At 39.4% G+C, this 24,015-nt stretch overlaps 1 protein-coding gene and 1 non-coding gene across 11 annotated transcripts in view; both read right to left on the bottom strand.

Annotated features, from left to right (window-relative positions):
• The window catches only part of CNOT1 (CCR4-NOT transcription complex subunit 1), a 59,852-nt gene that overhangs the window by 26,141 nt on the left and 9,696 nt on the right, over positions 1-24,015 (bottom strand). For 4 of the 10 annotated variants that reach the window (XM_069793838.1, XM_069793844.1, XM_069793839.1 and 1 more), the window contains exons 3-21: positions 22,647-22,754; positions 21,854-21,952; positions 21,232-21,300; positions 21,082-21,136; positions 20,445-20,648; positions 18,851-19,019; positions 16,685-16,811; positions 16,281-16,391; positions 14,915-15,085; positions 14,245-14,372; positions 12,963-13,203; positions 11,284-11,403; positions 10,036-10,158; positions 9,652-9,803; positions 4,936-5,086; positions 3,368-3,569; positions 2,826-2,972; positions 1,567-1,691; positions 449-735 (exon numbers count right to left, since the gene is read on the bottom strand). In XM_069793838.1, coding sequence (XP_069649939.1) covers positions 449-735; positions 1,567-1,691; positions 2,826-2,972; positions 3,368-3,569; positions 4,936-5,086; positions 9,652-9,803; positions 10,036-10,158; positions 11,284-11,403; positions 12,963-13,203; positions 14,245-14,372; positions 14,915-15,085; positions 16,281-16,391; positions 16,685-16,811; positions 18,851-19,019; positions 20,445-20,648; positions 21,082-21,136; positions 21,232-21,300; positions 21,854-21,952; positions 22,647-22,754 — 2,789 coding nt within the window. The remainder of the gene's footprint in view (positions 1-448; positions 736-1,566; positions 1,692-2,825; positions 2,973-3,367; positions 3,570-4,935; positions 5,087-9,651; positions 9,804-10,035; positions 10,159-11,283; positions 11,404-12,962; positions 13,204-14,244; positions 14,373-14,914; positions 15,086-16,280; positions 16,392-16,684; positions 16,812-18,850; positions 19,020-20,444; positions 20,649-21,081; positions 21,137-21,231; positions 21,301-21,853; positions 21,953-22,646; positions 22,755-24,015) is intronic. The other 6 variants (XM_069793842.1, XM_069793847.1, XM_069793841.1 and 3 more) reach the window with 3 other exon arrangements.
• LOC138687586 (small nucleolar RNA SNORA50) lies at positions 4,474-4,609 on the bottom strand. The gene has a single exon (XR_011326740.1). It is a non-coding gene; the product is annotated as a small nucleolar RNA SNORA50 (small nucleolar RNA).

Genomic DNA, 24,015 nt, shown 5'->3' with positions numbered 1-24,015 from the left:
TTGAGCTATTTCGCCATACTTGAGATTTCTGTGTAAAACCAGAGTCCTAAAGCTTAGTTCCTAGCCAGTCTTTCAGTAATGAATAGTGCAAATAGCACTCCATTAGAATGCAACTGTAAAGAGTAATTACATTCACCCCATTTCTAACAAGCTGACAACTTCATCTAACTCAACATTTCACTGAATTTTTTTTATAAACAAAGTCCACTACTGTTTCAGTATCTCAGTTTGTCCCACACTGAACATTTTGATTTTAAAAAAGTCACCCTTTAACTAGCACATTAGCACATTTTGTTTCAGCTCAGCATTATCGCTAAAGTAATCCTGAAGTTGAGATGTGTAAATTTATAACATATATAAGCAACCTTGTACTGCATAATTAGAGCAGGTTCAAGGTTAACAATACATTATGTGTACTGTTACAGGTATTACCAAAAACCACACTCACCTATTTTTAAATCTATCTAGTGCAGCAATACCAAAATAGTACATTTTGGATGCAAAAGGCTTTCGTAAGGCTTCAAGAACATAGCGCAGGGCCAGGCCCAATGCCATATAAGTAACCAGTCCTTTCTCTATTATCCCACCAAAGAGGCAGGCTGTTATGTGCAGCTCTTTATCTGGGTACTGGGGAAAGAAACGGTATTCCTCAAACAAGTTCCTCAGCATACAGTTAAACACTTCTCGTTCCCGTTTAATGTTGGAGTCCTTAAACCTCTGCAGCATTTCTAAGACCTGCAAAGAAATTAGAAATTATTACCAACAGATTTGCTTTATTTCAGCCCTTCCACATTTTCAGGTTTCAAGAGTGCTTACAACTACTAAGGTAAATGGCACTACCACGAGCTAGACTGCATAACAACTGCTTCAAGAAAATATCATTTTAGCCAGCAGACTCTACATCACTACAACAAGCTTCCTATTCAGACTTCAGTTTTCTCCCCTTTCAAGTAACTGTCTTCACAAAACTTTTGTGACCACCCAGTCCATTGCTTCAAAATTAGAAAAATAAGAATCTTCCATAATTTATAACCACACAAATATATTATAGTAAATTTGAAGTACTTCAAAGAGCAAGTACAGACATAATTACTCTCACAGAGACTAACCAAAATAATTATCAAAGCTCAGAAGGTAGAACTTCAGACACCTTTATATATTTAGAAATTGTAGCCATTTTTAGATACTTTAAAAACAAATATATTCAAGATAAGTGTAATTTATACAGACTGTTTAAAGGCACACTTTAGCACTTATTTGAACACACAAGCTTCCACTCCACATTGAACTCTTCCCACTCAGCATCATTTTAGGAGTGTTAATTAGACATCTAAGGTCTTCAGTCCACAGAAGTTAAAGCTGAGTAATGATCAGCTGCAAACTTACTCTGAAAGCATGCTGCCTTAGAAATACACAATTTCAACCAAGCAAAAAAGCAATCCTGCAAGCATCTAAAACTAGCCCTTTACCGTTTTCCACTAGAACTAATACATGAAGGAATAATTACTACCAACTTTATAGCAAACCTCTGGACACGTAATGCAACTGCTACAGAAGGGAACTCACCTCATCTACAGACATGGTCGGATGTGGTGGATGGTTGTAAATACGCTGGAAGTAGCTGTTTGCCTCATCATCTATTTCTTTGCTAAAGTGCTGATTAGCCTCTGGCCACACCTGAGATAAGTCAGCTGTTAAAAGACAGAATAGGTATCATGCTCAGAACAACTTCAGGCAGTCAGGATTTCACCTAGTCCTTTTCAACTCTTCTGATCTATGCAAAACCTGCTAGTTCTCCTGAAAAGCAGGATATTTAACCTTTGCAGTAGACAGGAATTGTGATTTAAAAATCCGTTTTCAGTATGTTGTATTTATGCAAAAGAACTGAATCCTAAGATAGAATTAACCTCATACTGTTGTATTCCTAGAACCCACTGCATCCCAAGCTAACCTCAACTGACACCTAAACTAAATGAATGCAAAACAGACTAGAATAAAGCATGCTACACAATACTAACATGCAGACAAACTTTCACACAAACTTTCAGGCCAGCCAATGAGCTTCAAGCAAGTTTATACTGAATGTTCAAGCCCAAAAATGGTCACTTCAGCCACCTCCACTGCACATCGGTAGAGATCAGTAACTTTGTTTTTATGGAGGAGCTATCAAAGGAGCCATATGTAATAACAGCAATGCGGAAGGTTTAGCATATGGCTATGCTTCCTAAAGGCAACATTTGAGGGCTTAAACATTTCATTGTAAGCATACTTCAGAGGCATAAATGAGTTAATGATAATGGCTCAGCATTAGGAACCAAATTATTCCTTCCAAAAACCACGTTCCCACCAACTTTTGTTAGTCTTATTTGTATCCAATGTTGCAGTCTAATTCACTGCTTCACCTGTCAAGTTCTCTGCTGCAACGGGACCTTACCCAGGTAGTTTTGTTTAACCTTGTTACAAAACAAAAAACACCCTCTTACCAGCTGCATACAATTCTCTGTAAAGAGCAGGACAACACTTTTGTTCAAAACACAGCACAACAAAAAAAAGGACACAAACACACTGTTCATGCAAATCCATAACATGTTGTATTTTTATGCTAACAGCTTGCTTTGTTTTTTTTTTTTTTTAAATTCCCCCCAGGCCACTTGGTAAGCTTTTAGTATAGAACTTTAGCAGCACCTTTTTCAGACTAATGGCATAATACAGGAGCCACATTTCTAACATTTACCACCTACAGATCCAAGCCTCCCCTGAAGGAAATGCAGATTAACTGCAGACCACAGTCACACTTCACAGCCACAGACAACACTACCACTTACAAGGTTTCATCTTACTCTGCTGGAATGTAGGCTGGTTCAGTCCAGATGTGCTCAGCTTCCTTTGCACGAATGGGTCATTGTTCACTGCAGGAAGGCCCAGGGCTCCAGTTCCTATGCCAGTCAGGCTACCCGTAGTAAGACCACCTACTGAAAAGCAAACAACTGGTCATCTCAGTTGCACCCTTCACAGTATGCACTTATCAGTCCCAGCACTTGTCACTTCCAAGAACTCAGAGCTATATAGCCTCCTAACTGTCCAGTATCAAGCAGTTTTATCTCAAGCAATTCTTCATCTCTGTCCCAACCTAAAATAATGCCACTAAAATCTGTCAAAACACTCACCCTCTTGAGTCTCAAACGTTTTATCTATTGCAGCTGCAACATTCTGAAGTGCTGTTTCAGCAGTGACCTAGGAGCAAGGGCTGTGTAATTCCCTCCCATGCAACACACAGCTGTTTGCCCAGTATTTCCAACCACAGCAACAACAGTGCCTTAGCTCTGATATGTCAAAAATACAAACCACTCCACCCGGATAGCAGTACCTGGAAGCTGTGAAGAGAGTCCTCCGATGCCACTGAAACCTGTTGTCTGGTTTTGAGTGGAAAGAGGGGGGAATGCTTTTGCTGGTGACTGAGGAGTACTGAATGCAGAGCCCAAGTTTGGAGGGAAGCCTTGCATGCTCTGGGTATGAGGAGCAGCTGAGCCACCTAAACTAAGAGATGCCATTCCTGCAAGCGAGTCGATCTGAATGAAGAAAGGAAGATTATACACAGACATCCATAACCACAATCAAGCTGATTTTTGGCAGGTTTTGTATAGAGACAGCTACATATCAAAACACTCCTGAGAAGAGCTTTTCTGCATGGTTAATTTAAATTCTGAAGTCATCCAGATCACCCCGAAAGATTAGCTTGTCTACAAAATGTAATTTTATTTTTTCTTCTACAATCCCATAAAATCCTATTCCATCAGACATTTTACAAAAAGGCTGATTGTTCCATTGTCTCTAGTTAAGTGTAACACAACAGTAAATGCTTATAAGCAGCAGCACATAGGTATTTATACTAGTTTATGCTCTGCAGTTTGCAACCTCAGACCTTACCCCACAACTTACAAAGGCTATTTCACATCAAGCTTACAGAATATTTTTGACTGTCTGAAAGATCCCATTATGCCCACTTTTCACAGCTAAATACCTGAATGCAGTCTTCAATAAAAAGCATTAAGACCTGGGTGATGAGTAGGAGGGAAGGCACAATACCAGCTAACAAAGCAATAAGTTAAAAGCTCCTGACTAGGAACAGCAGAAAACTGTGTTATCTACCCAAGACAGCACAACTACAGACTAACATCTGCTGCTCTATTTATTCACATCAGTTATTTGCAGCAGGTTGCCAAGATATTTAGTACATCTGATGAGCAACTTCAATAAAGCAACCATTTACAAGGAAACTGCTCTCCGTATTTAGTTTATGTAATCTACTGATGCTTCAGACATTCTTAAATGCTGAATTGCCACTATATCATGTGAAAAAAACTTGTCACCACTTTAAAATCTGCCATTGAATGTTAACTGCTAGAAGCAAAACTTGTCTGTAATGTGTTGCTCCCAGAGGAGGAAGGGATGATGAGTGGCAGGGAGTAACTTAAATGTACCTTGTTTTTAAAAGAGCAGTTCAGTTGAGAGCTGAAGAGCCCCAGTTATAACAAGTCCTTACGCTCTAGCACTGTTGCTTGGCCCGTGAAGCTACAAACAAGACACATCAGGTTCAAAGGCAGTGCTTAATTCTCAAAAGTCTTAGTAAATTTTAGCACTTTAAAAGAAACCCTCAGTTATTTTAAATAAAGCAAATCTCTATCTCTCTTCAAGTGCTCCCATCCTGCTATACTTGAGTTACTTTAGAGACATTTGTGAAGTGAACAACAGTTCTGAACTACAACCCTCAAGCATTATTCTGTAGTTACAAGCAAGTTATCTAGACATGCAAGCATAAAACTAAGGGAGCCAGATGATGTTTTACTTAGTCCTGCTGAAAGAGCTCAAACAGTGTAGCAGAACTAATGCTAAATCAACACCAACTTATCAAAATGCAGCACATTATTTATCTACCTGTACAGGAGAGATGGCATCCAAACTGCTAGCACTGGGCGGGCGTCCTTTCGGCATGACTCCAGGTGGTGGCTGTCTAGCCTTATTCATGACATTGCTGCAGTTAGCTACCATGGTGAGGATCGTCTCTGACAGCTCCTGAGAAACACTCCTAGAACAGAGAAGTAGGATAGTGAGCCATATAACATTCATGAAACTAAGGCCCCTAACTTATTTGGTTTTCCTACAGAAACTGGGGCCACACTTCACAAATAGAAGTTGCGTAACAACCCCAGCAGAAGCCCCATTTTGTTGTTTGCAAAACTTGCATTAAAGCATGTCCCAAGAGAAACAGCTACATTTAAATAGAAAATTTTAAACTGTAGTTCTAAAAATTAACCTCAAATAGAATATTCCTTTGTTTTTAATAATTCAAATACTGCTTTACAGTTACCCCAGCAAGTAATAACTTACAGAAAGCAGGGGTATGTACCTACATGGCTCCAACAGTCCTTGGAAGAGCAGACTATCTACAACAGTCTGTCTGCTGTTGTCCACATTATGGGCTATATACAGCTCAGCCTCATGAATAACACACAAATAATGCTATGATCCCTTGTTCAAATCCACTCTTTAAGACTCCTTCCTATCCCCAGACTTTACTGTTCATGACAACTCCCATTCTGAATCTCATTCCATACAACAAACATGACTAAAGCTTGGGTTACACAAAGACAAAAAACAATGAGAGGTAAATACCACCACCTGCTTCACTAAAATTCATCTGTCTATGAACTGAAAGACATGCTTCACACACTAACATTAAACCAAAACAGAGACAGGAAGCCAAATTATTCTAGAAAATTATAATCAAAAGCCAACAGAAAACGCAAACTTAAGCATGAACACATTGCACAATCGAGAGCAGTCAGTACCTCTTTTCCAAAATATTCCAGATCTGACTGCCAGGTTCCCAAACTGGAAAGAGAGCCAGCTCTGCTGCTGACATACCTAACCACAAACATACTAATACAACATTAACATTCTCCTTTCAGAAAATACAGCTGATAATTTATGGCTCTCCTGAACTTCAGTTCTACCTTTTTGGTGAGGACAGCTAAAGCAGCAGATTCCTTCCTGTAATGGTGCAACTATACCACACAGCTTTGTTACCCTTGTCTGCAGATTCCTCATTCTAACCCAATTTTCACAAGCTTTTACTGCACAGCTGTTGGGACAAGGGGAAAAAGAAAGAAAGAGGAACCATTCTGATGATTAAGGCAGGAAAACAAAGTGCAGATCGATCAGCCTTCAGCTTTGGCAAGTATCCCATTACAGGCTACACAGAGTTAAGGGCTTCCAGCTGTACTCCAAAGCCAGTGATCCACTACATAGTGTGGGTAGAAGCTCACTCAAGACAGACAGGGGAATCTGGGGAGATAACGTGGATGAGCAGGTTTCCATACAGGGCAACAAACACTTTATTCAACTGTTTCACAAGCTGATTCCTTTACATGCTTTAACATCCTCTCACCAGGGCCTACTGTCAAAGACTTTAAAACCAAGGGGCTTTGGGGGGTATGTATCAGAAGTGATCAGAAACCTACCTTAAAAAAACAAAACACCAAAGGGATTTCTGTTTTGAGAAAGTACAACCAGACCTGAAGACAGAGCTCTGAGCATGGCACATGGTAGGCTCACCCCAATGCTACAGTCTCAGAAACCTCAACATTTAAATGTATGACCAATTAACAGGCAGCACATATTTTTTCTGATGCAGTAGGCATTCCAAGATCACACAGCACTGCAGCTAATCAGGGAACAGGATTGGGGACTGAAGAGCTGAGTTCACCCATGGTTACCATCCTCAACCTTCTGCCCTCCCCTTTTTTGGTAGCAGTTACATTTGCACTCTTTATGCTTAAATACTATAGCACACTTCAGTAAAACACATACCAATCTGCTGTAGATAGATAAAATGGCAGCCCACAATGAAGACTAAGACAGGCTTACAATCCTACAGTTTGATACTTATCGTGACCAGTTAGGCCATTCATGCTTTGGAGCGAACCACTAACATTATGCGCTGCCCTCTAGACAGACTGAAGGTTAAATTTTTTATCATGTTAAAAGACGCTGCTGTATCAAGATGCAAACATCACAATATTTTTAGATAGTACAAAACTGCAGGTTTTCACAAAAAAGCACCTGCATTTGAGGCAAATGATACGAAGTAGTAAGTAGGCAAGCATGATTTGATAACTAGATCTTAAAAGAAAATGTTTGTATTTTCAAGTTTTACATAAAAATATATTCAGGCATCTAACCTAATCAGTGTCATCCCTGGATCAGAACTAGGGGAAAACTGCAGGAAGGAGAACTTTGAAACACAAGTGAGGAGGAGAGCCAAGGACCACAGTCAACCAGCTCTAGAGGAACAAAACCGTCAGCTTAAGGGAAGCTCCAACTTGCTAGAATAACAAGTTCACATCTCTTGCATTTTTTTTTTTTTAACCCATTTTTACAGAGCAAGGAAAGGCCTTTTCATTCCCCTAAGCACAGGTAGCCAGAAGCTTCTTCCCTTATTGAGGCAGGGACTGAGAAGGAACCACCATTCCACACACTGACACACTTGGACTGTGCTGGACACAACTGCATGGAAAAAGGTACTACCGCCCCTCTCAACTCGCTGCAGCTCCTTGAGGGGAGAACTTCTTGTAAGCAGTTTGTTACCAAATCACATGCTTGGTCAGGCTGTGGTGCCTGCAACCACCTTGACTCCATTTTAAAAAACACTCAGTAATAAAAGGAACACTTATTTCTTTTTCAAGCCTTGCTGCTACATGATGCCACAACTGCAGTGCTCACCAGTGATAAACAAGTTGCACCAAAAAAAGTCTCAGAACACACAAGGTCCTGGTGGCCAAGAAAAGTGTCTCCCTGGACACTAAACAAGACAAGAAATAACTACAGCCTAATTAAAGAGCAGGCTCCTAAATCATCAGATTTAACAGATGGCAGACTTCAGCTAGTGAAGTGGAACTACCCTCCCAGATGTATTTAATATTTACTGCAATTTTAATCTTCTAGTCTTTACAACGCCTGCTTCCACTCGTGACTGAAACCTAAGCTAATCAAAGCACTTGCTTCATGAAATAAGTCCAAGCATTTTCTTTTTAAAGCTCAAAGAGAATAACTAATGGAAAATGACTGCAAGTAGGTCACATTCTTGAATAAAAGGGAATACAAGTAGCTATAAAAAGAAACCAAAAGCTGAGAGAATTGTGCCAGTAGAGAACTAGTGGCTTTTGGAATTAATTGAATAAATAAAACTTGGTAACACATTAAGATTCAGAACACAATGACCATTAGATGCAAGTCAAGTCTACAGTTAACTGTTAAACCTCTAAAATCTTGACACGGTAGCATGCAAAATAATAAATATAAGTTAATTTGTGAACAATAGTCTCAGAAGATACACTCCAAGTTGAAAAATAACAGCCATCTTTTCAGTCCAAGAGGTTTGCTAGACCATCGCATTTCAGAAACAGCATTTCAACAGCATTTTGAAGTTTAATTGCACAGGTCCAAGTAGAAATCAGGAGAATCCTTTCTCCTAAAATCTTACAGGTACCTCAAATTCCCTTCCAGTTCAAATACCCATCATGACAACTCTATGTTGATACTCATTTCCTCATCTACATGAGAGCCATGAATCATCCCGAACACCTTTAAAGATGTTTCTTGTAACTTTCCAGACAATACTGGCTAAGCCAAGGGACACAATATAAGCCTTAGATCAGGCAACACACACATGGACATGCCAGCCTCTCTTGGTATCAAAATTTAATACCAAAACCAGCACCATCTCCAGCTTTCAGTCTCACTGGCTCATATGTCACACTATGCTATGTCTAGTTATCTTTGAAATATTGCTGCAGTTAAATACCATCTTGATCTGACAGCATTAAGAAATGACACGTAAAATATTTTACAACATTCAGTCATTTTTACTAAATGCAAACACAGTACTGAAAAACTGATTTGTCCAATTTCAGTTTCCATTCGCCTTTCTGTAGTCTACCCCTCCCTATAGCAGATAAACCAGCTCTCTAGGACCCACACTTCTTTCTTCTGGACTTTGTAGCTAAACAATCTGATCTGCAAAAGATCTTAAGTTATTTTCCATCCTTTGACTACTTTGATACTGTCTCAAATGAAGACAAGTTACACACATCTAGTTTCAGTCTCAATTACATTACAATCACTACTTACTACTTTTCTCCTACACATAAGGATTGCATTAGCCCTTTCTGCTAGGGTAGTAACCACACACATAGGCATTTGCTTAACACAATCACAAAATCCTTTACACAGTCACTGTTTTCCAAGATGCTGTCCTATTCTGTAGTTATAGCCTGTGTTCCTTTTTGTCCAAATTACAGCCCTGTATCTAGTCATTAACAACCCAGGATCTGACTAACCAGCCATCCCCCAGTTACCAAGATCACCTCATCTGTTTGATTATAAAGACAAAAACACTTTCAAGCACTTGTGACCTAGCCTACAACAAAAGTTTCAGTGCAAAATTAAACATACTAGTGAATCTATCCCTGCAAGTTTATATATTCTCATTAACCCTATTCACCATGTGAAATTCCAAACCAGCTATAACCATGTGCCAGCAAACAAGCTGCAAATATATCACACATTTAGTGTAAGCAATATAATCCTTACCCAGCACAAGCTTGCAGACATGCCAACATAGTCGCCAAGGTTTCTGGAGGAAGCTGAGCACTTTTGGGCTGATCTTTTTCTGGAGCAAGGCCACCCAGGATAGATGGACATCTTCTCTTTAAGAAAGTCATACAGGCCTGGATGAAAGGCTCCTGAGGTAAAAAAAAGTTATCTTAACCTCCCAAACTGCATCCAAGCCACTATTTCAAACTTGGCAATTGCACTGTGGAAAGAATTGCACTAAGCTATTATAGTTCAGTGAAAGCATTGAACCATCAGACCATGGACACTTTCCACAACTTTAAAGCTACTTACAAAATTGTTAAAGTGACTTAAGTCAGTCACTGACAGAGTGCAGAAGTAAAAAGAAAAATCCTGCTTTACCCCATGCTCCCGAATTTTATCTGTGAGCCATTTGTCAAGTTTGAGGTATTCCCGTCGAGAGGCAAGTGCAGCAAGGTCAATAACAAAGGCAAATGGAGTACCATTTAGCAGCATTGACAAGGCCTAAAGAAAAAAAAAATCAGAAGACTACTAGTGAAGACACAAGGATACCCTTTCTCCTTTCTTTTCGTTCTAATCCCCATATACTTTTTTAGTGAAGGAAGTCTTGCTATCACATGCTGCTATGCTTTCTTTGTCAACAAAAAGATTGGTAATATCAGCTTCACTTACAGCTCACTCATGAGACAAATAAGCAATAGCTCTCATTTGAAATCATCACCCTACCTTCTTTGAAGCGACCTTGTGCTGGCAGGTTTTAAATTCCTCTATATGAAAATCCACCAGCGAGTGGCCAAGAGCTACCAAGTTGATATTGCAACAAAATTAATCAGAAGAGCCTAACATCTCCCTGCAAACAAACCTCAACCCCTTCAGAGCCACTTTGAATATATCTGCTCAAAGCGTTCATCTTTGAACACAGTAACTGCTACAACAAAACTGACTCCAAGCAGCAGTTGGTGCCCTTGCACTTTGAGGCACCCAATTGTTTTACATCTAACTTTAGGAAGCAATAAAGACAAAGAAGTCAGTCACAATTTCCAGTCTTTTGTGAATGTGTAAACAACTGAAAAGTAGTAGTATTCTTAATTAATCCCTGTTCCTTTAAGCTTAGCAGTGCCACCTTCACACAAATATCTGAAGGATATTTTCTGCATTCCCATTTCAATGGTATTCAAGGTTAAAACAGTCAAAGCTCTTCCTGGACTTACAGTACATTTACAGAGCAAGCAGTTCTATTATACTGCTTCCCAAGTTACTTGTCAGCTAAGCCATGATAACAGACTCTACTGCAAACACCAAGTAAAATGTCTTGGGTTCACAAGTGAACAGGCTAGAAAGCATCCACAGTCAAATACCACCACTCAGCTGAAGAGCACTTAAAGTCATATGAACCTAGGCTGGTGTTTTGTGTTGGTTTTTTGGTTGGGTTTTTTTTGGTGGTTTTGTTTGTTTGGTTTTTTTTTTTTTAAGATGAGATACAGCAGCAACAACTGAATTCAGACATGCTTAAAACAAAGTAACCCTTACTAAATTAGTCACATCTAAGTTTAAGCTTAGCCTTTGTTAAAAGATGAGCAAGTCTATGTAAGACACCAGAAAATAACGGCTGTGTTTTGCAAAACTCACCTTCAAGTCTTGTGCCACGTCAAGAATACGTGACAATTTTGCCTGGTCATACTGCTCCCCTCTCATGTACCATTCTGCCATTGCATGCATGATAAGCTGACGAATCGAAGGAGACTGACCCTAAGGAGAATTAAATTAGGATTGTGCTTCGTGCCTCTAGAAGGATCAACTATGTGAACATTAACTAGGATATTTTACCTCTAAAGCATAATACACAAACATATTTACTCTTTAGCTTCAGAGTTGGGTTCTTTTTGTGCAATAAGCTATCAGGAGCTACAAGTAAAAGATGCAGAATGACTTCAAATGGTAAATATGTACATCCCAATCTCTTTCCTACCACTGTACAGGTCTAATTCCTCTCAACTGTAGAGAAATTGCTTTTGGAATATGCAAATCATTACAAAATGTTATGCCTGACATGATGTCCTGAAGTGAGAACTGCAACATCACACCTTAACATGGAAAACAGTATCTAACTCTTTGCTCACTCAGGGGCAATTTTAAACTACAACACAATTTTGATGGGAACAAAGGTTTTGCTTAAAGGTTCCCTCATCTGGGGAAGTAAAATGTCCTCAAGTTGTGGAATGGCACCATGTCACATGGCAGCCATCATTTTGTACTTCATTCTGAAGCCTACCCTGTGGAAAAAGTGCATATTCTACCATTTCAAGACCTTATGCAAAAAGCACATTACTTTTATCCTAACCCCCCATTATTCAATTTAAAGACTTATCAGGAAAAATATAAAACATTCATAGCACTTCAGCTAGCAAAGAGCCATAATTTTGCAGTGAATGTGGATGAAGACCTTAGGTCAAGCTTCTTATCATTAATCCTACTTTACTTGAACAGGGCAAGATGTTTCCTAATGTAGATTCCCTCCCACCTCAGAGGACTCCTCTGCCTTTCTTCTTATGACTCCTATTTGCTTAACTACCAGTTGATACAATGATGAAGGCCATACCAAAAGGCAAATCCATAAAAGCCTACTTGTTTGCCCATTAAAAGCATGGGATTTGCATACATAGCTACCTTGTCTTGACATGGAAGCTCTCCTTGAAAAAGGTCAGCAGCCAGTCCTAAGTTTTCAGAAAACACCTTAGACTCTTAAAACTTACAGTATAAGTAGTTTCTTTATACCTAGAATAGCCTCCATCTTTTAGCAAGTACAATGGAGATTATTTTGGTTTAAATCTCCTCACCTCTTACTGCTGCAAGTTTCTACACTTTAAATGTGTGAGGTTGAGAGCTGGGGGGGGAGGGGGAAAGTTGTTGCTGTTGTGAGGTTTTTGGTGTTCTTGTTTTCTAAAAAAACCCCAAACGTTGGTCAACTGGTTAAAACTGAAAGGTTAAAAAAAGTCAAACTTAACTTTGGTCTCTCTACTTCTCCAGGAGTATTTTCTCAGTGAACATTATTTCTTTGTTCTGAATATATTTCCCCAAAGAAAATCAAATCACAACAGTTTGCTTCAAGGGGAGGGGGACGGACGGGCGGGACGGGACACGGACAACTCACATTACTTTGTATAAATCACTGATAATTTACCTCTTGGGTTTTAAAATTACCCAGTTCATAAAGCAATACAAGCATTACTATTCTAACTGTTCAACCCATTTAACAAGCTTTCAGTTACATCAACAAACGACAGGCACACACCAGTGAAAATACTCACCTGTCCATGCCATGCATAGTGCAAAATGATGGCAGAGTTGGGATGGTTACCAAGGAAAATTGGCATGAGTGTGGAGATGAGTTCATGGCGCAAGGTATGCCAGGACGTGTTGATCTGCAATAAGGCCAATACCAACATATCTGGGCAATGCTTGATAGGAAAACTGAAGAGCTGCTTAACCTGCTCATACTGTCCCACTTCTGCCAATCGTAACAGAGATTCAATCAAATCCAGGCTCTTCCTAACAAAAGAAAAAAAACAACAACAAATAGACACACCCCCCCCAAAGTTACAAAGTAGTTAGCTTATAGGATCCTGGATTCAAGCATTTTGTAGCAACAACTGTAAGAGAATATAAAGCAATGCTCACTGCAAACAACATGATATTGCAGCTCTTATCACATGCAATTAACATACAAAGCCATTCTTAACAATGAAAAATACACCCTCCCTCCTTTTTTTTTTTTTAAACAAACCAATTTAAGACCTTAAGAGCTTCTGATTCTGTTAGGGAAGAGGGAGAATTGAAAGCTGATGTTGAAAAAATTCAGCTTGAGGTAGGTCACTTGGATAATTTAATTTGAAATGTACTTCCAAAAATGGAATACACTTTTTTTAAACACCTCCAAGTCCCCACCTGTGAAACTTAGTGAAGATATTCTACTTTTTTTGTCTGCTTTACCAACAAGTAATAATTGCCACCTTCCCCAATTCACCCACATTCCCCATCCTACAATTCCCTATTTTGGGCCATACAATGGAAAGAGAAGCAAATATCTTCACTGAAATCAGCTACACAACTATATCAAAAGAAGGTGTGTAAAGGTCAGCTCAGAAAAGTCACACTAGTTAGCTTTATGCAATAACTCAGCAATAGCTATGTAAATTTACTATTTAAATCCCAGGACCGCTTTCATACAAGTAGAGCAAGTTTCTCTAATGTCATCCTGGGAAAGATAGATTTAAATTCACACCTCCCCTATACCCTCCTCTCAGCTCACAGTATCTGCCAAAACACATCAGCAGAAATTCTCCAGACAACCAGAAGACTCCAATAAAAGCAAGAACTGGCAGTACGTTTTCAGATGTTATGGAAGTATAGGAAGTTCTGATACTATCAGAACTTTCACAGATCAAACACAGGACAAATACTAATGGCTGATCTATTGGGATGTACACACAACTACAAATAAATCTGGTTGCATTAAGATAAAGCCACATTTGAGCAGACAAGTAATCTTACTCTAACTCTAGGTATGAAAGCAGTTGAGAGCAGGTTTACCATGTAGCAATTTCTCGATTGTCATCCTCTGGTGGTGCTTTCAGGATGTCTGTGGCAACAGTATGACAAGGGTAGTCAGCAAAACAGAAGATTTCAGGGTTTATGAGGGAATGTTGAATAAAGGAGAGCTGGAATAAGAGACATGAAAAATAGTTTAGGTATTTAAAGTTTCAGGTGCCTTCCACTTTATCAACTGCCACATTTCTGAGAACAATGCAAATCAACAAAGCAGTAGAGATAAGCCAAGATTTACTATCTATTTGTTTTACGTAAGACAAACTCACACTTCTCCCAGGATTTCTGAAAGTGACAGAGGTGTACTGACTGTACTTGTTTGCACAAAGTCCTTCTGTGTAACCAGGTAAGGACCTCAGAGCACAGCCATGCAGCAACAGTTCTATGCTCAACTGTATTACCCATCAGAACTCTGCTAAAAGCAAAGGTGTCGTCACAAATGTATAGCAAGTGACCATCTCCTCCCAAACAACGCAGACACTGTTCAATTAATAGACTGTACTTCAGTAACATACCTGAGGCCTATGCCTTACAAGCCAAGTTCTCAAATGTGGCTTGTCTAAAAGTTCACATTACCAATCCACGTTTCCCATTCAAGAAATTTAGGAACTTCACAAGTGTTGTACAGATACAGCAGAAACATTGGTAAACCCACCTGGCCCTCTGCGTGCTTCCAAGGTCTGTATATGGCATTAACTGGAAAAACTTCCATGCCAAGCCCTCTCTGGATGCCAAACACTACTATATGCAGGCCCTTGCTGTCACGAATCTGAAATCCCGGATGGTCCAATTCATAGGTTACTACTTTGAAGTCCAGGCTAGGATTCTGCAACCAGAAAAACAAGAGAGTAGTCAGCCTTAAACATCAAAATCTTCAGTACTGTCTTGTAAGAACCCCTCTTAATCAGTATTTTATCCATCTTAAAATCCACCCAACTTTTACTTGAAAGCAAGGTTTTTGTTTTAAAAAGAATAGGATTTAGACAGTTGTGAGAACTTGAAAGTTAATGTTTGAACCTAGCCTGTGAGACTGCACTTCTCCCAGTACTACCAACAGTAGCTGTCTATCCTTCCAAACATTTCATTAACAAGTCTTCAAAAAAAAAACCAACAAAAAAACCCCAAGCACACAGCTCCCTTCTTAACATGCTAACTCATTCCTTTTGTAGGCTTCCATATGCCCTCCAATAAAAGGCAGAAGGGTCTAGATCCGCTGGCAAGCAGAGCATGCTTTTCCTTTTGAAGAATGTACACTGCAAGTACTTGCAAAGCACCTATTAGATTTTCAGCAATAGTGTGAAACCATAAGGATGAGGGAACTTGGAGGGAACTATGGCCATTATGGAATGTGGACCACTCCTTTCAGAGATGGGTGAGCACCAAAGACAAAGCTAATTTTATGTTCCAAGGTTTCAAAAAACAAAACAGTGACTCCTGCATAGATTAGCAGGAACATACAGGGGAAAAAAAAAAAATCACCCGATATAAGGCAAGAAAAGGAAATGGTACTCATGTTTCACTGAGCTAATTACAAAAATTGCTGCTTATAAAGTGGTGGAAAAACTTTCCTATTTCTGAAGCATCACCATACACAAGAAGCATTTAGAGTTTTGGAATAAGAAGCTACAAAAATATTTTGTTTCATTTTCATCATTAATGCCCACAGCGAGAAGCTTTTCAAAACAAGGTGCCTGACACACAAAACTTTCCACTGTCAGAAATAAGTTCAAACACAAAAACCCTCAGAGAACACATGCTAGAGTACACAGGAGCAGTGTGGAATAAATCTCAAGTTGCACCCAAGCAAGCCATTCAGGCAGCTTTTATTTTGCACAATTCCTCAAAATATTCTTGTTCCTGAGGAAAAAAATACCAATCATGTAAGTACAGCAGCATAATTACCTTAATGAGATTCAAAGCCATTCATGCTGCTAGGAGCTTAAAAAACTTTATATTCACACTGAGATATGCCCCTCTTTCAGATATTCTGCATAAAAGACCAAGATGCTCATAAAACTTACCAGCTCTTTAAGAACATCAATTAAGACCTCCACATTCCAGGTATGGGCTTGTGCTCCATCACTTTTATCCTTCCCGTCACTCCAAATCCCACTGCCAGGAGCCGAAATAGACTGCAAGTTAAATACACTCAATCAAATACTAGTTAAAAATAAAGCAGTCTCAAAAGCCACTAGCTATAGAACTGCCTGCACTATGAAGGTAAGAAGTTCAGACCAATAACAACACCAGTTGCAGACTTCTGAGCATCTTTCAAGAACATATTATAGACATTTACAGCAGAACAGTTACAAGTGTAAGTCTTGAATAATAAAAGCAATTCTTAAATTACTAGAGGCTAGCATTTGAACTCCTCATTTTCTGCTGATTAAAATATATATAATCTCCACCCCAGCAGGCCACTCACTTGTAATGGAATACCATCCGTCAACCCCGAATGAGTTCGAGCCATCATCCCCAAAACCCTGGCAACCTGGGCAGCCGTGACTTCCCGAACACCAAACTGCATGATTATGTTGCGACATTCTTCAACACTAAGATGCAACAAAACAGAGAGATCTTAACACAAAAGCAGGTTTCACTGTGGCACAACATAAGACAGACCAAAACAAGACCTGTGAGTACAGCTGGGACAGCACATGGATCGTTGGGAGAAACAAACTGCAGACTGTAAAATATGACCATTCACTCAACTTCAGTTATGTTAGCCAAATAATCCCACAACAAAATTCTAGGACAAGCAAGAAAAGAAATTCAGTAGAAAGTTTCCATGAAACATGCTGTGCCATGTATTCAGTACAAAGCTACATCTACTTAAGTGACAGTGAGAGATGTTTCACAGGCTATGCTCTGTCAAAGTAAAAACACTGGGTAGGTTTAGCACTGTTTTCTGTTAAAAGCACTTCCATGTATTGACCTGTGATACAGAGCTTCAAACACTGAAGTTTTCTGCTAGCTAAAAGTGAAACAATAGCTTTGAGAAAGCACATTTCAAAATGATGACGTGCAATGTTCAAAAGGTAAGCTGTGAAAGTATGCCTTTTAGCCTGATGCAAGCCATGGCGTCTCTGATCAGAGGTCACTAGCAAAAACCTTCAAGGAGCTAAAAGAGCAAAAAATTAGTAGATGTTTAAGTTTCAATTTTAGAACCGAAGGCCTCTTGTGCAATTTTTGTTTCACTTCACGAACACTTCATAATTAGGACAAAAATATTTATACAGCATCAGTATAGATGCTTTTATTACAATCTTTTATTAACAGGCACATGTTAACAAAAGAAATAATTTTCAATATCTTCCCACTCTTACATTGCATGTTTCCTTACATCACTGTTTAAACAGAAACTTACATTAGTATCTTTGAGATTCAATCACCTCCCCCAAGCAGTCAATAGCCTTTCTTTTAAAATACAGAATAATTTACTTCTCTTAGCTTATGCTTCTTAATGAATCTTCCTTTAGGTTCATACTGAGGACTAAGACTAAGGCCCCTTTCAAAACCAGCCACACACTTGCAGGCTCCTGGTATCATCACCAGTATTAGAGTATTACCCTAAATCCTTGAGAACTGCATGCAAAAACTGAGCTGGATTTGTGCAGATAGCAGATATACAGCAGGAAATAAACCTTTAATATATACAAGTTAACTCTTCAACAGACAGCTTTGGACTGAAGTCCACCTTCTCCTTCTACTCTTCTAGAACTATTCCAATTCACATGTCTATATAAACAAACAGCCCATGTAATGCAATACTTGTGCTAGGTGCTATAACCTGTTGACACCACTCCTGCAAACCCACACAGCTCTATGGATGACGGCCCATTTCACAGAGCTCCAGCAAGCCATGTTAACAGAGCTGCCCATCTATATTTCAGACTAGGGGCAGAGAACAAGAATATGGAACACTATTGAAGATGTGGGTAATGTATGTCTACGAATATACACACAAACCCAGGGCAAGTTTAAGACAGCTGTATTTTTACCAAAATAAGCCTAAGCAGGCAACGACTGATGCAGCTGTCAAGATACTCTAGCAATTCACCACCATAATTACATTCTACAGCTACAAATAATCTCAACCATACTGTGTACTACACTGATCAAAACCCAATACAAACAGAAAGCTGCTGCTGGTCAACTCTCTTGAAGTGAGACTACTACCTTCAGTTCTTCTGTAATCTATTTCATGTGGACAGTGAGCTAACAGGAGTCCATGACAAAGGGAAAGTTTTTCCAAAGATTAGTAGGAATTCGTTGGAATTTATGCCTATCTAGCCACTCTGTTTCTACTTAAAAAAAAGAACGATGGTCAAATTCTTATAAAACCTTCACAAGGAATTTGAATACCTTTATCTAGCACTGCTTACCATGACAAAATCCTACACAGTCTCAGACATGCTATACACATTAGAAGAAAGCAAAATATGAAACAGGAGTCAAAACAAATGACCTCATAATACTTAATGAGGTTCTAGTTATTCTAGTACTTTAAGTATTCTTTACCTTTTGCCTCAAGAAACAAGAAAAAACCACCACCACCCAAGACACTTGAAAATTACATTTTCCTACAAACCTTGTGCAAAAGCCATAGCCAACTTCCTGCATGAAATCTGCCAGAGAACTCTCCATCATGGTTTTGGCTATCCCTCCAGAATCAGGCAGGATCCTGTCCATTAGAATGTCCCGTTTTTCAGGGTATAGAAGTGGTGCAAGCACCACAGGGCAACGCTCCTGAGGAAAATCTAAAGGCAAGAGTAACAAAAAAAGTGTCAAAAAACCCTAGAACACCAGCTACATGCAAGTGACTATTCAAAACAACTTGACTGCTGTGCTAGAGCTTCCCTGCCGCTGCAGAAATCAAGAGGGCACTCATGCAGCATCCCTCCATCCCACCTGCCATTTCTCTACTGGCACTTAAATATTCCTAGAGAACAAGAATATAGAACAGACTAGGTTCATACAGGTTCACTGCAGCTGCCCAGAACAGCTAGTGGCTGCGCTGGTGGTAAGTTTAGAACTAGATTGTCACTAACAGCAGTCATCCAAAAAAAGCACAGAGCAGGAAACAATACAGCAGTACAGCAAAAGCCTCTCCTCCAACTCAGGAAGTATTAGGAAACAAAGGATCTGCTATTGAGTCTAAGAAGTCTAGCAAATCTAAACCCAGCACTTGAGCCTAGAAAGAGAGAATACTCCCTTCTTCCTTCCAGGGAAGCAAAGTTTGAGAGACACAGCAATGAGAGTATCAGATGTATGGATGGGAGTTCTCCTCACAGTGGAAAGCAGCAGACACCTTATGGGTGGGCCTTCCTGAGACAGCATTATCTTTAACATGATGCATAATGTCTCCATACCCTTCAGGGCCATTCAGAGAAGAGTTCCCAATTCCCCAAGCGAAGTGAGGGGAATTACTTTAATGAAGATTAGTGTATTAGCTTCTGTAAGAAAGGCATTATACTTAAATAGAACAAATGTTTTACTCTTGTATAAAAGGTGCCTTCCTCTAGGTCTGTGCAGCACCAAAAAGTGGGTGGAGTTAAATTCAGTTAGTTTCTCAAGTCCAAATCCTCCTTATTCTGATGGGTTTACAACAAAAACCATTTTTTTGGAAAGGAAGAGGCTACCATATTGATAACATCCCCTGCCATCACACAACGACTGTGGTAGCTTCCAGGAAATGAACCAGAGTTTTATTCAAAAGCACCTCTCTTGCTGTGCTAGTGTTTCCTCATAGATCTGCACCCAATATAAACAACCCAGTGCTTAAAATCTACCTGTTTGAAATGGTAATCTATGTTCCTTCCACTGTAAGGAATTCAAATTTTTCAACTACAGTGCACCAAGTTGCTTCAGTTAAATCCACAAATACCATCCCACACAAGCAAGCGAACAGACTTCAATATCCCCTACTTAATGCTTATTTATCACAACTTTTCAAAAAAGCCAAACATGAGACCACATTACTGCTTATTCAAAGAAAAACAGTACATTATGGCCCAATGCCAGAACAGTGGTAATTTTCTGTCAGTTTATAGTTATGAAAATTTACCGAGTTATACCTCACCAAGCTCCCCACTATTACAGCAGCAGCCTGCGCTGACAGTAAGTTACAAAAATCCTGTTTGAAAGTTTGCATTTTTGTCAGGCTTCCTGAACACAACACTTACCTCTACGTAATGTTTTGAGGAACGCGTCAATCTGTTCCTGTCCTACCCCAAAGGCTCCCTTCTGCCCAAAAAGGAGATGGGAGAGGAGAAGGTGCAGGACCTCTATTGCAATATCTTGGAAGCCACCTTCTTGATTTCCACTGACGTCCGCGTCAATGTAAGAGCGCAAAAGATCCGGGAGTTTCTGTTTTATAAACTGGGCAGCTTTTGAAAACAAAAAAGGCTAGAGTCAAAACCTGAAATTTTTAATATGAAGACTCTTTCTAGCTAGGTACCATTCTCTTAATCTGAGTTTACCACAAGATGCAACAACTCAGATTTAAATAGAAGTCTCATAATCCATGCCTCAGAACTCAAATATTAATGAACAACTAAAAGGTATGATATGACAGTACCTCAATTTGATTCATTATCTAGCAAGTCATTCATGGAAGGGACATCCAACTTCATATAGGACAAGGTGACTGTGCTATCTATTGCCCCTCTCAAAATGGTGTTACGACTTCAATGGCACCACTAATCACAAGGTCTTGCATTACTCGGGTCACACAGGCACACATCTATCCATCTAGAAAGCCCACTGCTTAACAAGCAAAAAACAGTGTCTCTGCTGCAGTACTTCGAAAGATTCACTTACCAAAACCTCGTAGATCTGAGCTGAAAGAGTTCAGTAAAGCGAGACCAAAAATCACCTACAAACAAGAACAAACATCGTTGTAAGGTGACATCAACCTTTCTAACAAGCTTAGTCAAAAAACATTAAAATATTTTCAAAGCGTTCACCTACCTCTTGAACTTTACTTAATTTGATGACTTTACTCAATTGGGCAAATAAATGGGGTGAAGGCTTCAGACTCTGAAACAGGTAAGAAGAGTTAAATGGAAGCTGTTACATGATTAGTCTCATTCATAATGTGGCAGGCTACCTAGAGTCCATTTGCAGGTCTGGAATATTAGTAACTATAATGTTGTAGGTTAACACAAAGCTTATATGGCTAAACAAACAACTTTGGAACTATTTTTTGATACATCTGAACTAAAAGTCTCTTCCACATATCCCACTCTTTCACTATTGAGCTACTATCATGGTTTTCATGTCAAAAGAAACAGGAGAACTGATGATTTATTTTGGTTCTGGCTGCCACAAACAAGCCATAAAGTACTAACATGAGATTAAACTTTAAAATTAGTTTGCAGTCAGAGTGATTGAATAACTTGCTCAGTTTAAAAAACCCAACAAACCAGCAACCCCAACTTCTGGGCAAGCTCAATTTTTGAAGACTTCAGTACAACCAATCTTCGCCATGAAAAAAAAACAGGAAAAAACACAAGGGAAAACCAGCTGGTTTCCTACAGACCAATTCACTGCAGTTTCTGACACTGGGATCACCTTCAAAAAGCACACAAACCTTCTGATAGTGCAACGGATTGTCAATGGCGTAGGACAGCGTCGAGATAAAGTTTGGTTTTGTAATCAGCGACGCACACTCCTGGATCAGAAATTGAGTCTGAAAAGAACAAGGTAACTTGAACAGTCATATTGTTTTCTAACAGGACAATAACACAAAACTTCCGTCCACCGTGTGCAGCAAAACTAAAGAAAGATAAGGTGTGTAAGTCTTGTAAGTGCCCAAATTCTCATTAACATTAGCTAGTTTATTTTCATTCAAGTTTTCTTCAAGTTTAGCTTTTTTTTTTTAAGGCTGAGAAAGTGATGAAACATTCTCCACCATATATGCAACATTTCATTTTCTGTAAGCATCCTCACACATTGCAATAGACAATCTAAGAATATTTGATTCCTGTTTATGAGCTAGAAAGTCTGTGGCAAAATTGCTTAAGGATGAAAACACTCCTGAGAAGAGATACAGCCAGCACCAAAGGTGCCAGTTAGTGGATTTGGACAAAGTTTTAAATGACAAAGAAAGGCTTTCAAAATAGAGCACTGCATGTGGTACAAAAGCAATTGTACTGAGGCTGTCCATTTTTCCAGATCAAGTGATTTTAAGAGTCAGATATCAACAATTTGTTGTTTTCTGACTTGAGGACTGGCAAAAGGTGCTTGCAATTGAAAGGCCTCGTGCCAAAAGTTTGCTTGAAGCTACTGACTCTAGCCTGCCTTTGTGCTTAGAATGGATCAAATTCTATTGCAGATTTTTAACAACCAAAACTAATAAGCAGATGCCTCAGTGCAAACTGTACCTGATGAAAATCTTTGCCACTGCTTTTACCATCGCCACTGAAATCCACGTGCGAGAATAGACAGCGTAATAAATGCCTGTCTGCCTCGGGACCGTGCCTATTCACAATCTGGAAAAAAAAAAAACCAAAAATCAACTTGGCAGCAAACAGTCATTACAGAGCAAGATCTGGGTCTAGAACCATGGATACAGCTGTACTTCTAGTGGTTAAGTCATCTACAGTTGTAACAAAACTGCTAAGAATGTTCTTTTTTAATCAGTAACCTAGAAACCAAGTCATTAACCCTATTTGCAAATGAAAAGTATAAATGAAGATATAAAGAAAGCATCTAGACAAGTCATTGACACAAAAGCCATGCATTTCGTGGGTAGTATCCCTAAAAAGCTAAGTAAAAAGGGGTTTTCAAGTCACCTGGAGGATGATTTCAAGCTTCTCTACCACCAAAGCAGCCCACAATCCACACAGTGCCATGGCCTCACTTTTCCCCACACCTACAGTGCCTAACTCTGCAAGAGTACAGCCTTGGGACAGCATGTGCCTCTGCGCTATGCCTATGTAGCAGGAATTTATCCCAGAGACAAGCCATCATACAGTATCTTCACTGATCTTGCAGGCAGGTTCTACATCATCTCCTAGTCATGACTGACTTGACTGCCTTGGTCTTTTAAGGGACATAAGGGAATACTACAAAGGAAGTGTTTCCTGCCATTTACAGAAAAAAAGTTCATCCCAAACTTGCTCATTAGCAAGCTTTAAAAATCAAATATCATATGCTAAAGAACACCTGCAGCTGAGACCTTTTACCAAGTCTTTCCCCTGTCATTAGAGCTCATTCAATTGAATTCTATACCTCAGTCATGAATAGATGATCTGCAGTTGTTAATTTGCAACACCTATCACACATCACTAAATCTTAACAATATTACATTTTTGTTAGCATTCCCTATCATTTGCCTCAAGTTTAACTCTTGGCTACAGACCAGCTCATCAGCTTGATCTTTGAAGTACCTTCAGGTTGTTTCAGTGCTTATTCATTTCTTTAAACCTCATCTAACTGGAGAGCATTACCTGTTTTTAATAAAATCCATACTGCCAGAAATTTGAAGTCACTTAATCACCAGTAGCTTGCCTCTTTTGTCCAAATAGTAGCAGCTAACATCAAGTCCAACCTTCACCTATTGGCAACATTTTTGCCATTGTCTCCCCCTTCCTAGCTGCAGGACAGACACAACACATGCCAGTACAAACCAGCAGCTCTGCCTACACTCTGCCTCCACCAAGCCCTCCACCACCCCCATCATAAATATCCTTATTTGCTGGCAGTTTCTTTGTGCAAAAAGACAAACGGCATTGCTTTAGGCTGTGTCCG

The sequence above is a fragment of the Haliaeetus albicilla genome, chromosome 10, assembly GCF_947461875.1.
Source record: "Haliaeetus albicilla chromosome 10, bHalAlb1.1, whole genome shotgun sequence".
Classification (NCBI taxonomy): domain Eukaryota; kingdom Metazoa; phylum Chordata; class Aves; order Accipitriformes; family Accipitridae; genus Haliaeetus; species Haliaeetus albicilla.
Note: the sequence above shows the minus strand (reverse complement) of the source record. Positions and strands in the feature narration are given on the sequence as shown.